Source organism: Asterias rubens, chromosome 22 (genome assembly GCF_902459465.1).
Source record: "Asterias rubens chromosome 22, eAstRub1.3, whole genome shotgun sequence".
In the NCBI taxonomy this organism is placed as follows: Eukaryota; Metazoa; Echinodermata; class Asteroidea; order Forcipulatida; family Asteriidae; genus Asterias; species Asterias rubens.
In genome coordinates this window covers 5,999,470-6,014,622 of record NC_047083.1, presented here as the reverse complement: position 1 = coordinate 6,014,622, position 15,153 = coordinate 5,999,470, and the positions used below count along the sequence as shown (strand labels likewise).

Below are 15,153 nucleotides of genomic sequence, written 5' to 3'. Positions count from 1 at the left end.
TCATACACGGCGATAGAACTGTTAAAATTGTCAATTAAAAATTACAATTTATGCCTAATATTTCAGAATTCGTTCGTATAAAATAACGGATTCATCGTAAGAATTGAGCAAAATTAGATATTGTAACCTCCCTGTACTGTATGTGTTCTGTTTTCTGAATACATGTACGCGGCTGGCCTTTCCCCGGGAATCGAATACGCGGCTGGCTCGGTTGCGCAGCTTTGGGGTTGGTTGAGAGCATCAGCGTCGCTGGCAACTAAAATCATCAATCCTCTCCTGAACCATGACCGTGTATATTGTTAATTTACTTACCACAGAAACTTCGAAATACATCCTCTGGCATGTATGTTGCAGTACGTAGTGGAGTGAGTATAGTTCTTTCTCTGTTCACATGATGACGATTATAATAAGTTATAAACATTACAAATAAATAAAAGTTCACTTCATGCTTTACTTATCCTGGGCTGGTGTCATGTGTTTTCAGTAGGATAACAGGAAAATTGTTCACAATCAAAAACCAAATATTTGTTTTCCAAATCATCTATCAATTTTTTTAACAATAACACTTTCACTTCATGGTGTGTTGAAATATTTAAAGTTTTGGTTTTACGTTGCGAGAGACAGTCCGCCATTAACAGTGCTTATGTTATATTATATTATTCAATTAAATTACTACTTAACAAATTTAATTACATTTTTGTCCTAAGGCATTATTATGGCTACTTCATTAGAATCCAGAGATATCATAAGGCATGAAAGTAAAAAAAAAACACCCCCCCCTTGATGCACTCACACTTCATAACAATCCGTTTTCCCCCATTTCAGACCAGTAATTTTTGGTTTCAGGAGATAAGAAACCTATCTATGATATTTTCTCTTTAATGTAGACTTAATATTTATTACGCTTATTGGAATTTATTACAGTATGCATGAGTAAATCAAAAAGATAATTTTTTGTCATTTTCACTGAAAATATTTTAATATTTTCCCCACATTTGCACACCATAGAATCCCAAATAGTAACCACCTCACATGATCCATCTAGTGACTAAAGCAGAATGAAACTCAATCTAGCAGTTTTGGTTTTACTTTGCAAGAGACAGTCCGCCAATACAGTAACAGTGGTTATGCATGCACGACATTTGGAGCAACATCATATGTTTTCACACCTTGGTTGGTATTTTATTGAATATTCAGAAGCTTGTATGGCGTGCAAAATAAATCAAAATATTATTCAATTACTACTTGTTGGGAACGTTTTGTGGGTCAAGGTTTTTTTTTAGAACAACCTGTAGGGCCTACCCTTGACCCTGTTTGTCGCAATCTTTGATGAAGGCCTTTAAAAAAAAATTGCGCAAGGCAGTTTTAAAATATGCATGCGCATAATTTTTGAACTCAAGTTTGCCTACACATATAATAAAATTGCCTAGCTGGGACACAGATGTCAACATCCCCCACTATACATGCACATTTGTAAGATTAATTAGATATTCATAAATACTCCACTCCTATTGGTGGAGAGCGCCTCACGTGGGGGTGTTAAAACGGTTGACAATCTTTTTCTAAGCGCGCGGGCGTAATCTATTTCTAAGCTCGCGCACGTACACACAACCCACGCGCATCAAACAGATTCTTCACAAAGTTTTAAAAAAAAATACTTCAAACCTCAAATTTTCAATTGTCAAAGTGTCTAGTAGCCTATACTGTATTTTTTTTAACGTTTTTTATCAAAAGGGCATTTACACATGTACATGTATGAATGGGAATAAAAGAGTAGTGACTCGTTCATAAACATCCATTTAAAACCTTGCAGGATCGTTGCAATGCCAAAAAGGCCCTCGCCTTCGGCTCAGGCCTTTATCACAAGGCAAGGACCTTGCCGGTTGTAAACGGACGTTAAAGAACTCGTCCCTACCCTTTAATTTCCTGAGTAAATACCCCTGCAAATATGAAAAATTGATCATTTAAAATAAGGCTATGTGGTTGGTAAGGTCCGTCTACAATGCTGCGTTTCGTGACTTGAAATTTTCGACCTTGATTTAGTTGAAAGGGCTGTCAAAATTGTGTATGATTTTTATGCCACTAACCTCTTGGATTATTACAATAGGCCTAAATAAAAGAATAGCTTTCACTTATTTAAATATCAGGGTCCAAATTTTAGACTTACAAATGGTCCATACAAAAAAGAAGATTCCATTTAAACAAGATGAAATTAAAAACTTTCTTTATCCCTCGACCTGCCCTTGACAACACCCAACAAAGATGGAATCATCCACGAGTCAAGGACTCACACTACGGTTAAAAAAGTAGCCTTGCTCAAGGCAGTCGAATTATTCACTCTGTAAAAATGCCGCCGCTGTATAAAAACCCACCCGTATTCACTGTGCGTAAAATGTGTGTAACCACATCGCACGACACGATGCCCTGTACACTATCAGCATGCGTTGGCCATCAGGCCGACAGCCTTGTCGGGTCTGTGTTGAAGCCACTGACCTCATTGCTATAATAAGCAAAGAGTTCCCACGGTCAACTCATTACCATAATGCCCTTGAAAGACGAGACATGTTTACATCACACCACCACCACGAGCGCTCAGCGAGCATGATAGGGTCCAAAGGTCGTGATAAGATAAGTGCGTGATTGGACGTCAAAATGAATAATTCATATGCTTCACATCCTACTTGTCTGATAGGTCTGACAAAAGATACACATATTCATGGGCTGCATACTAGCATGTCCGAGAGCCCCCCCATTTTTTTCCAATAGTGGAATTTTTTTTCATGAAACACATTAAACCCGGAAGTTACAGACCCGACAAGGCTGTCGGCCTGACGGCCTCTGCATGCGGTTAGTGGTACGAGTGCGGATGACTTGTGTGCACAGTAGTCGTACGATGTGACAGTGTGTATACGGGTGGGTCGTGCGGTGTGATTACATGCACCACGCACAGTGTATAGGGTGGGGGGATTACAGCGGCGTCTTTTTGGAGCGATTAATGCGACTGCCTTGAGCAAGGCTATTAAAAAAGGGAGTTTTAAAAGGCCACATGTAGCATATTGTAAGGGCATAACAACACATGATAAATTAATCCAATGAGCAAATTACATCAATACAAAGTGCTGGTTAAAGGGACACACCGGCTCACCCTTTACGCAATTTAGGGGTGTAGAATCATAAATAATGTTTTATAGATGGTTGCTTTAAAAAAAATCATCAAAATGTCACGTATTTAGCGAAAAATTATTTTAAAAACCCAAAGCAGTAAAAGGCCAGCGTATACGTGTTTCCAGACGTTGCAAATCTTCGTGACATTGTTGCACAATGTTGTAAGTAGACTGGTGCTTTGTTTATAGCAACGTTTTACTATGACGCAGCATAAGGATCCAGTCTATCCATACAACCAGCATAAACGGATCAGGCAAATCCTTCGACGATGGAGGTAGACCTTCGTGCTTCGACGTACATCCAAAGATCGTCTCAAAGAAACTAACCCAGAATATGATGGGACAGGGAAAAGTAAATAAAGCATTCCTGGCCCCAATAAACTAGGCATACTACCGCACAGCCATGATGCAGTTTGGAATGCGATCATGGCGTTATGTGCTCCCGACGTGCCAGGACCCAATTTCATAATGCCTTCATTGTGGCACAAAATTTGCCTCGCACAAAATAGTATTGCAAAGCTGAAACTGATTACCAGCCAAATTTTAATGAAATTTGAAAACTTTTGGCTGGTGCCCAACTAAATTTTTACACAGTAAAGAAAATTTGTAAGCAGTATTTTCTGCTAATCAGATGAAACTGATAAATGGGCCCTGTTCACAGTGAAATATTTTTTTATCTCGGTGGGGGGGGGGGGGGGGGTGGGGGTGGGGGAGAGAGTGCATCTTGAGGGATTCAAAAGCGTCCTTGTGAGAATGTATTTTGAAATGTAAGCGTAGCTGCAAATCTTGAAACGTAAGCCTAGCTTGACTCGGGATTGAAAGCGTACTTTTTGATAATATAACGTAACTGGAACCTAAACATATCTTGGATTGTATAAGCGTAGCTGAGTAGCTGCGTAGTTTGAAACGTAACCATTTCTTTTGGAACGTAACCATATTTTTTGGAACGTAAGCATATCTTGTTACGTAAGCGTAGCTGGGTATTTTGGAACGTAAACGTAGCTGCGTATGAAACGTAAGCCTAGCTTGACTCGGGATTGAAAGCGTACCTTTTGATTATAGCGTTACTGGAACCTAATTGTATCTTGGATTAAGCGTAGCTGAGAAGCTGTTTAGCTTGTAACGTAAGCATATCTTTTGGAACGTAACCATATTTTTTGGAACGTAAGCATATCTTTTGGAACGTAAGCATATCTTTTGGAACGTAAGCATATCTTGGAACGTAAGCGTAGCTGGGTATTTTGGTATGTAAACGTAGCTGCACTTAGGATTGAAAGCGTACGGTCTTTTGTTATTATAGCGTAACTTGAGTTGAAGGAACGTAAGCAAAACTTGGAATGTAAGCGTAGCTGAGTAGCTGTATAGCTTAGAACGTAACCTTATCTTTAGGAACTTAAGCATATCTTGGAACGTAAGCGTAGCTTGACTCGGGCTTGAAAACGTACCTGTTGATATTATAGCGTAACTCATTTGAAGGAACGTAAACGTAGCTGAGTATCTGCGTAGCTTGGAACAGAACCAAATAATACCTCAACAATCTCAAAAATAACACTTCAATCACAGAATACAAAAATTATATTTTTTTGACAAAATAATGCTTTGATGAATTTTTTTTTAAAATTCTTATTCACCTGTCCTTTTTTACGATCGGGGCTCCGTTTTTTGTTATCTTTTTTCCTTCTTTGTAAAACATTTTTTAAGCTACTCACACAATAACACTGTCAATTTAACAAATAATGCGGTATTCCTACGTTTTGACATAATCAATCTTTTTTAATTACCTGAAAACTCATAACAAAAAGAAACTAGGAGCCATGAAACAAAACAGAGCATTATGCGATCATAAGAAATAACGGAATCGACACGAGGTGTACAGACTGACAAACCCATGATGACAAACATGTACTTTGATGTCTGGCTCCCAACCCCTCTAAAGCTAACGGCGAGACCCGCACGCTTGGAGTTCATACATTGTAGTGCCTGGGATTACACCTCCAGCCCCCCCACGAGACACGGCATGCGTGGTATACATGTAGTATAATGCCCCGAGGCTTACGTTCTGATTGCTCCACCCTGTGGGGCCATATAACAAGCTTCCGTTACACGGACTCTTTGAATGCGAATCTTACGCTAGATTTTTCACCATTATTTACATTTTGTAGCGAGAATTTGAATACATGATCTTTTTCGTCAATGATTCGTTGATTAAGACATTTGAGTACCTTTTCCTTGATGGAATGCAATATAAAATCCTGAATCTGCCACTAATGCCAATCAACATTGGACTGTACACTACAGCATTATTTGTTATTTTATTACAGGTGAAGTGATTAATTTGGATTGTAATGAGAACAAGTAGATGTCTGTTAACCATGGATCCTGGTACTGATGAGGAATGGATTGAACTAGAAATACAACGGCAGCTTGATGCAATCAGTATTTCTGACAATGAACTGGTTCAGACTGACCGACTGCAAGAGGATATCTCTGAAGCTTCAAACAAGGTACACATTTGCAACGACGATGATTATCAAAAATGAGTTATCAATTATACATGTTTCTGTTTTAGTATGGTTAGAGTCGATCTCGTCAAAGTGTTACAAAGAAACAAATAAGGGAATCAATGTGTGGTGAAGAGGTTTTCAATTAGTGGTTTAATCCCAACGTGGCCTGGTTGTTGATAATTTTACCGAGACGAAGTTGAGGTAAATTATCAAGAACCAGGCCTCGGCGGGTTTAAACCACTAGTTGAAAACCAATTCAACAGACTTTGATTCCCATTCATAAATACCTTTTCGGTCAAAAACATCGACACTTTTTGGTCAAAAAGTAAAATAAATGCAAAAATTATAATTGTTCAATGATTTCTTTCAACACAACACCCCTCCAGCTATGAAATGGTAAAGCCCTCCGCCGCCCTCGGGTAAACAATTCCTTATATGGGAATGCTATGTGCGTCGTGCGTATCGCGTGATGTGGCACAATTTTTTCAGCCGTAGCTCTCGACCAATAGGAATGAAGAAACTGTCTTATCAGAACAGGTGCAAGCTCGCGTCTCACGCCCTTGTTTCAACACTTTTTATTGGTCATAAACAAAGGTTTATACACACCCACGTGATGCGCTCTCCACCAATAGGAATAGCGAAACTGTCTGGAGGTATTTATGAATATTTGTGAAACTTGTTTAAGTGATTGTTTGCCAAAATCTTGACGTTCTTAACTTTTGAGCAGCTGAATGGGATTGATGACTTGTCCTTGAATGACTACAATGAAGATGACAACGTTCCAAAAAGTGTTAAGGAATATCTTGATAAAGTCATTCATCGAGCAGATGGATTACAAAGAGATTTGGATGAATGTGAACATCTCTTAAGCCAAACTGCACATGGTATGTACATTTCCTACATTAATTTTGTTGTTGTTGTTTGTTTATTACGATGATCATTTTCCAATTCAGGGCAAAACACCTGCAAGGGGATATAAACGCCAAGCTGGCAACAGCCAATCTCTCTCTCATACAAACATTGTTATTTAAATAAAGGAATCAATGTGTGGTGAAGAGGTTTTCAACTAGTGGTTTAAACCCAACGAGGCCTGGTTCTTGATAATTTTACCGAGACGAAGTCGATTCAAAACTCTTTGATTCCCATTCATAAATACCTTTTCGGGTCGAAAAACATCAACACTTTTTGTTCAAAAAATAAAATAAATGCAAAAACTATAATTGTTCAATGATTTCTTTCAACACAACAACCCTCCAGCTATGAAATGGTAAGGCCCTCGGGTAAACAACTCCTTATAAGGGAATGCTGTGCGCGTCGCGCGTATCGCGTGATGTGGCACAGCTGTCCCGGCCATTGCTCTCGACCAATAGGAATGCAGAAACTGTCTTCTAAGCACAGGTGCAAGCTCGCGTGTAACGCCCATTTTCCAACATTTTTTACTGTCATTAGCTAAGGTTTATACACACCCACGTGGTGCGCTTTCCACCAATAGGAATAGCGAAACTGTCTGAGGTATAAATGTGTTTTCATTGTAGTTTTTTCTAACTTATTGAATCTTTAAAAATTTGTTAACTCACATGTTTCTTTTTGTTGATATTTTTGACAGAGAAAACTATTTGTTAACAGCCCCCACCACCTGCGCATCCAAAAGATAAATAAATGCTGCAAATATGAACATTTGATCATTGAAATACCTCAATTATCTAAGAGGTTGTTGAGGTCTGTCACAAATGCTTACGTTAGGGCCTCAAAATCTTCTACATGTACCTTGATTTATTTGAAAGGCGTGGGCCGTCAAAATTGTGCATGATATCTTGCTAGGTACATGTACCTGTTATAAATACAGGCAAGATATTCTTCCTACATGCATTTCTGTCTGGTTTCTTTTTTGTTTACCCTTGGGAAAAATCAGATATTGTTATTAATAAGCCCTGAAAAGTCTAAGAAAGCAGACACCATGTGTAGATGTTGGTCAGCCCTTGTAGTCAATAACTGTCAATGTGTTTTCAATCTTGCAACTGTTTTGATGAGTTATAATAATTTCTAGACACATTCATAAGAACACTGTCTGCAAACCAATGCATAATGAAGATATAGGTCATGTAGGTCACATGGTAAAATGCTAAACCTAAGTTGGTCAACAGTTACATCACTTTGTTGCAATTAGAAAACGCACTTCTGGTATCATGCCAGTGCTACACATGTCATGCATAATATTTCAATGGATAATGATCATGATATGTCACTTTGTTGAAATTCACAATGGTAAATCTAGTGATTTAGTTGAGTCAGTTGTTGTGTGTCATTACAAAACTACATGAATTATGTGGTAGGTCCTCAAACTTGCTAAAAATATTAACAGTAATGAGTACATGTTAATAATTTATACAAACAAATAATTTTCCAAATGTTGTGTTTTTTGGCACCAAAACACCACTTGTAAAAACAGTGACAACATATCGTGTTTTCAGAAGAAAAAGCAGGCTAATAAACTAAATATAAAACAAGAGGTTTTTGGGTGTTGACCAGACAACCTTGCAAATGATTCTGTTGGTAAAGAACACATTTGTTAAAACCAGACTAATGTGTAATAAAATGTGTAATAAAATGTGAGCTGTTCATTTGTTTTATTCATAGGTGAAGGCAATGATGAATTTGACTACCAGTCTGATGAGATGAAAGAGATTGCATTTATAGTAGGCGAGGACCCAGAAGAACTTCGAGAGAGGGTAATAGGATTCCAAATTATAAAAACCTATTTTAAGAACATGGTGCAGGTACAATCTGTGTACTGCACATGTGATTTACATTAAAGAAAATCTAGATTGATACAAGGTGTGTGCTAATCCCAAACCACCAGTTGGTGTTATATGAGCATGTTGTGATCTCTCAAGACACAGATTGTAAGGATTACCCTAGATTTTATTGTGAATCATGAATGCTTCCATGTATGTAAGGAGAAAACAGAGTGTGAGCTCATTATAGTTTGGTGTTTACCCTCCAAATAGTCTGTATCAGACAGTGAATCCCGTATGAAGAGATAACAGATTAATGTCTTGTGCAGAACCGTAAAAGCCATGACATTCAAGTCCATCACAACTCTAATGAACAATAACTTTAAAATACTTTAGTGTGGAATATTTATTAGTGAGGTTGTAATGTCTTATTGTGTATTAGGTCCTTGCTGAAGTTGAAGATGAAGAGCAGATTGAAGCAGTTGGATTTGAAGAATCAACCATGACACATATTCCTCAGCAAGGTATACTGCAAAATGGTAATTAAGCATTGCCTTAGAATCAATTTGACAGTCACTTTCTTTTTAAACTGAAGAACAAGATCATTACATCAACGTTTGAAGGGAGTACATACTTTCTGTAGTGACATTCAAAATCCTCCATGAATGTGGAAGTACCATTTGTAAGGTATAATGTAAAGCCATGAAATAAGATCACTGCGTCCTGATCTTTATTAATCTCATAGTGATTGTTAAAGCGGCGTTCTACTGTGTATTCCATCCCCTGTTGAAATATAGATTATTGATTAGTAGACTTTTATATAGGGCTTTATCACAGCCCGAAGAGAGTATCAAAGCACTTCTGACATTATTATCCCTGGTCACTGAGCCATTATATGTAATTCCTTAAATCATCCAAGCTCCCTGGGGAGTATACAGTCGGTGCTGCAAGTTGCTGTGCTCCAAGCTAATCATTCACATAAACCATCTCTGCCCTCATAAACCACATTTACCCCTAGATGGAGAGAAGCAATGGTTAAGTCTCTTGCTCAAGGACACAAGTGTCACGACCGGGATTCGAACCCACATCCCAATGTTTTAACCACCAGAACTTAAGTCTGATGCTCTTATCCACTCGGCCAAGACACCCCAGGCAAATTTTCAAAATTATTAAATCTTTTAACTCTGTGGCAAAACAATTAAAAATACAAAAAGTTTTTATTAATGGCATGAAAGGCTTGCATTTGCCCCCACTTTTTATGGAGACTCTATTCATTGGGAAATGAATGTATCTGAATAATGCATTGGAATGCATCTGAATGCATCTGAATGAAACTGACTTTGACCGTGGTTGCCCACATGCAACCATTCATGGGTATAATTTTCCTTCTGTGTATTAAATTTTGCACATTTCTGAGCCCTCTAGATAATTTGGTTTCACCCAGCCTCACCTGTGGCCATCTTATCACATTGCAGCCAATCCCTCCCACCTTATAGTACAAGCTTCTTACAGCCAATTTGGTCTGTAAAGGGTTACACCATCTTGCAAATCTTGCAGGTATGCAATCGGGAATGTTGAATCGTTGCTTGATATAGATTCAAATAATAATCTTTTCTGGTTGATTCTTATGTTTCAGATTTTGATCCTATAAAAAAAGTAAGAGCTGCCCAATTAGAGCAAGAAGCCTTGTTGCAACTACAACAATTACATCATAAACTCAAACAGCGTGATCTTGATATGAACAGAGAAATTGAAGAACGGGTTCAACAAGACGAAATAAGACATAAAGCAAAGAACCTAAACAGAGAAAAAAAGCAAAAGCAACACAACGATGAACTTCATGAAATGGAACTCAACAGACAGGTAATTTGCACAGATTATGCCAAATATTGGATAATTCTTGAACTGAACAGACTGAAATGAAGTTAGACTGGAGTTTCACTTACATAAACGACTCTCTTAAAATTATGGTCCACTGGATTGATTAATTATGGTTTGTGTTTGGAAACTTCTTTTCATTAAAAGTATTAATGTTTTTGAAGAAATTTGTGATAAAAATGCGTTTAATATGTAGGTAAAGTAATAATAGTAATAATAATAATAATAGGCAATCCCCTGATGTCGAGGAAGATGTTCTCCACAGATAAACAAAGTTATTAGGGTTGAGGTAGTTGGTGCCTATTAGGTGACTCCGTCGATGACTCAAAAGTCTGATCCGTGAGCCACATACTCTCAGGCAATTGTCACAGTTTAAGGGAGTTGGACCATGTAGATGTCTTTCTTGTCCCTCTTCTTCTAACCTGTGCGTCGCGGTTGCCTGAGCTAGACGATTTATTTCAAAGCTACGTAGCTATGCCTCTGTGCTACAGTTGTTGCCATGAGGCTCCATCTTCTGTCTGCTCCTCCCAGGATGCAGTGTTGATGCTACATGTACACTTTTGTAGCGATGCCTTAAGGGTGTCTTCATAGCGTTTCGATGTCCGTGGCTTAGCTGGGAAAAGATTACTTTCTTTGGAATGCGCTCATTTTTCATATCTGCACACATTGGCCCGACCATCTTGGCTGGTGTTTGATGATCATAGTTTCAATGCTGGTGTTTTTTTTTGCTTCAGTGAGGACACTTGCATTCATGTGGCGGTCTTCCCATTTCATGTTAATAAATCCTTCTGAAGCATCGCTGGTGGTAGCGTTCCAATGTCAGCAAGTTCCTGCGGTATGTAACCCAAGTTTCGCAACCGTACAGGAGTGAGGGGATTACAACAATACTGTTAATAAGAAGTTTGGTTTGAATTTGTAGATCATGATCATTGAAAACACGATGCATCAGCCTTCCGAAGGCAGAACTGTCACATTTCATTCTGTGATGAATCTCATTATCGATGTTGGCTTTCTGGGAAAGGTGACTGCCGACATAGGCAAAGTGCTCTACATTTTCAAGTTCTTGTCCACTAATGAGGATTTTAGTAGCAGGTGAGAGTTGACCAGGAGCAGGTTGATAAAGGGCCTTAGTTTTGTTAATGTTGAGAGACAGCCCCAGACGTTTGTTTGCATCATGACAGGTTTAGAGTGGATTGTAAGCCAGCCTCAGTGTGCAACTATTGCACAATCATCTGCATACTCAAGCAGATTTACTGCAGTCACAGTGGTCTTGGTTTTGGCATGTAATTGGGCAAGATTGAAGAGTTCTCCATCAACTCCGTCCACTCCGCACCTCTTATGACATGTGTGATGCGAACATCATTTAGACCTCAACGCCGGACAAGGAGGTGCTAATGTTTCGAGCGGGGGTGTCTCCAGGTTGTCTTATACTTATCTCTCGGTCCGAAGATGGTTTTGTTGATGACTACTTTATGCTCAGCCACTTGCTAAGAAGAAGGAGAGTGTTGGAGTTGGTTTTCCCTACACCTTCTTTACCAATGATTCGATGACAATCTTATCATCCTTGGGAATTGAAGTAAGGACGTTATTAAGGGCAGCATAGAACTGTTCTTAGCTTCCTCATCAGAATCCAGGGTTGGTGCATAGGCATTAATAACTATGACATACTGTTGGTTGGTCAATTTAAGATGCAGAGTCATCGGACGCTCACTGATCATACAGGGATGCCAGTTTTCCGGCTATTGCCGGAATTCAGGCTTTTTCAAATTTACCCCGATTTTTTCCGGCGCTCTGTGTTACATCTGGCCGAAAAAAACAACCCCAAAACAAACAAAACTTTTCCGGCGCTTCGTGTTTCATCTGGCTGGAGAAAAAATATTTTATTGAAAACTAATTTCTGGCGCTCCGTAATTCATCTGGCCAGAGAAAATATATAATATAATATCTGCCGTCAACTCGCTGTCAACTCGTCAACTCAACCACTTCCAAGATGGCAGGTATGAACTAGTCTTGACCTAAGGCCTCAGCGATCAACTAACAAAAATTGCAGTACATACTACACATGCAGTACCAATCATTCACGCCTTGATGCAAGACTATTCCAAATGCAGGAAAGCGCCCTCTGTTGTCCATTTTTGTCAGGCCTGTGAAAAAAGCAAGATGGCGACCGATGGCGACCGACGGCTTTGTAGCTTAGAGATATTTTTTTCATGATCAAAAAACAAAATTCTTCCAATCGAAATGTAGCCTAAACCTTTTCAAATTCTCTTTTAGCTTATACTGTATAGTTTTATGCATCTTTTGTGGATTTTAAATTTATTTGGAGGAGTTGACGGCGAGTTGACGATAAGTTGTTGGACCCTCCCAATAATGTGCGTTGCTGACACCGATCGAAAAATTTAATTGCAACAGAAGTTTTTTATACAACCGATCCTCACATTACGAACCCATCAACATGGTTGACAAAAAAAGGAGTATAAAAGCAGAAATAAGAGGGTAAGATCGTCCTAAAACTGGAAAAAAAATTATTTGAAATTTGTGATATATAAAAACGGAAAATTCAAGACTAAAATCAGACTATTCCTGCCCTTTTGCAATAAGATTGATCCCACTGGATATGGTGTTCAAGCCAGGATGATGTGAAACAGCCTACTCTCATCCTTGATTTTGGTACTCGTGTGGTTTCACTTAAGAATACTGTTATACATGTACCATGTACCAAATACTCAACAATTTGCATTGCTTAAAGTTTTGTTTGTTTGTCTTTAAGATTGCTAATGCCAGAGCAGATGAAGAGTTGCTGTTAGAGGCCAAGGAAACCCAAGACAATCTTGAGAAACAACAGGTAATGAAGGGTCGTCTACAGATCAACAATGTAGTTTCTGTAAAATGCATTATTTAGTCAGGAATATGAAGTGACTCTCCAAAGTGCATAAATTTACTTGAATCTAACAATAAAAAAAGGGACAGAGCTTGGGTGGATTAAGAGCTTGATGATCTGATTGCTCCTATACTTTACATAAGGGTTGATTTTTAGTGCTCAAGATCATTTGCAAATAGAACCATATTTCACCAATCACTTATAACCATGAAAGTAAGGTTGAAAATGAACAGTTTTTGTAAGTAATGTCAGATTGTGTACAACTCTCAGTGCTGAGAATTGATGACTGAAAAACTCTTCAATGCGTCGTATCTTTGGTCGCGTGAGGGAGCCCTCAAGAGTATTTTTATCACTTCCGGGGTATATGCGATTTGTCGTCGTGCACAGTTTCAATAGGTGTTCTGTCACTTTTGTTGCACTGTAGTTTTAAGTTGCTTTAGAGGTGGGTTGTATCGGCTCCTTCAAATGTCTTATTGTCCGTGATGGATTAGATGTCTGTGTTGTTAACGTGTTCCGGTCTTTCATATCTGTTTTGGGCACGAATAAATATACCCCCGGAAGTGATTGAGAGCGCCCTCACATGGTCATTCCAGTTTGAGATTATTTTGGGGACTATTGTCATAATTGTGAGAGTATTCAATTTACAACCTTTTGCGTATTGGCTTTGTACCAGAGAAGCCAACTTGTTTGTAATTATTTGAGGTCGCTCAACACTAAAGTAACTTACTTTGCTTAAATGCACTGGACACTATTGGTTACTACTCAAAATAATTAGTGGCATAAAACCTTACTTGGTAAAGATTAATGGGAGAGGGTGATGTATAAAACATTGTGAGAAACGGCTCCCTCTGAAGTGGCATAGTTTTTGGGAAAGAAGTATTTTTCCATGAACTTGATTTAGAGACCTCTGAATTAGATTTTGAGGTCTCGAAATCAAGCATCTGAAAGCACACAACTTTGTGTGACAAGGTTTTTTTTTTCTTTCATTAATATCTCGCAACTTTGACTACCAATTTATGCATATGTTGAGATACACCAAATGAGAAGACTGGTCTTTGGCAATTACCAAAAGTGTCCAGTGTCTTGAAGAGTAGTTTTGTCAAGTTTTGAGCAGTTTTTATTGCAAACACTTCAACTACATGAAGTAAAATTCCATTTTGTTTGTTTTTCAGGCTGATATTGAGGAGTTTGCTCGTAGGACAGAGGAGGAGAGAGAAGAGTTTGAGCAACATCTTGCTACAGAAATACAACGCCAACAATTACAGAGATTGCACGCTACTATCAAGATACAAGCGGCATTCCGTTCCTACAGGTAAAGCACACATTGATATCTTTAACATTTAACAGTTGAAGAGAACTTTGAGTGTTTTTTTGTGAATGAGTAAAATAGCAGTGGCTTCAACCCACTGTTTTAAAAGTAATGTCATTTAATTTGTTTGAGACAAATGATGTTATAGTATGGAAATATTGACTGGTATGAGGGGCACAGTTAAAATTATAGACCCAAGGTGGTGCCAAAACCATGACTATGCTCGAAGAGAAGCTGAGGGCATAGCCATGGTTTTGACATCACCGAGGGCCTATAATTAAACTGTTCCCCGATTATAAAGCAGTAAATATTTATTTTATATACCGAATAAAGAAGTCTTCTTATCAACAACACTCTGACTATACGGTGAAAGGTCGTCTGCGAAGAAAGGTCGCGTCGTGACACGGAATGCTAGTCGTACATAATACAGATCAAAATTGCGTCATTTTCAGAGCGGGCATAGTCAATTGACTATGCCCCGGGCATAGTCACTTTGACGTCATCTTGGTAGAAGACAGGACATAGCTATTTCCATCCATCAGATTAGAGGATTCTATACATGCGGTATATAATAGTTAATATTTAATCTGTAAATGTGTGGTATTATTGTTTAAACCTAGACATCGATAGTGTGATGTCTAGTGGTTAAGATAATCTGTTCTAGAACGCAGGGGTCTTTTTA

General features: G+C 38.5%; 1 protein-coding gene across 2 annotated transcripts in view; it reads left to right on the top strand.

Annotated features, from left to right (window-relative positions):
* Positions 1-235: 235 nt before the first annotated feature.
* LOC117305175 (leucine-rich repeat and IQ domain-containing protein 1-like) overlaps positions 236-15,153 on the top strand; it is a 46,820-nt gene continuing 31,902 nt past the window's right edge. The window contains exons 1-8 of one of the 2 annotated variants that reach the window (XM_033789980.1): positions 236-365; positions 5,486-5,668; positions 6,396-6,552; positions 8,306-8,397; positions 8,846-8,927; positions 10,040-10,266; positions 13,052-13,126; positions 14,335-14,474. In XM_033789980.1, the coding sequence (XP_033645871.1) occupies positions 5,510-5,668; positions 6,396-6,552; positions 8,306-8,397; positions 8,846-8,927; positions 10,040-10,266; positions 13,052-13,126; positions 14,335-14,474 (932 nt within the window). In that variant the 5' untranslated portion in view covers positions 236-365; positions 5,486-5,509. Of the gene's footprint in view, positions 366-5,485; positions 5,669-6,395; positions 6,553-8,305; positions 8,398-8,845; positions 8,943-10,039; positions 10,267-13,051; positions 13,127-14,334; positions 14,475-15,153 lie in introns of both variants that reach the window. The other variant, XM_033789979.1, reaches the window with a different exon arrangement.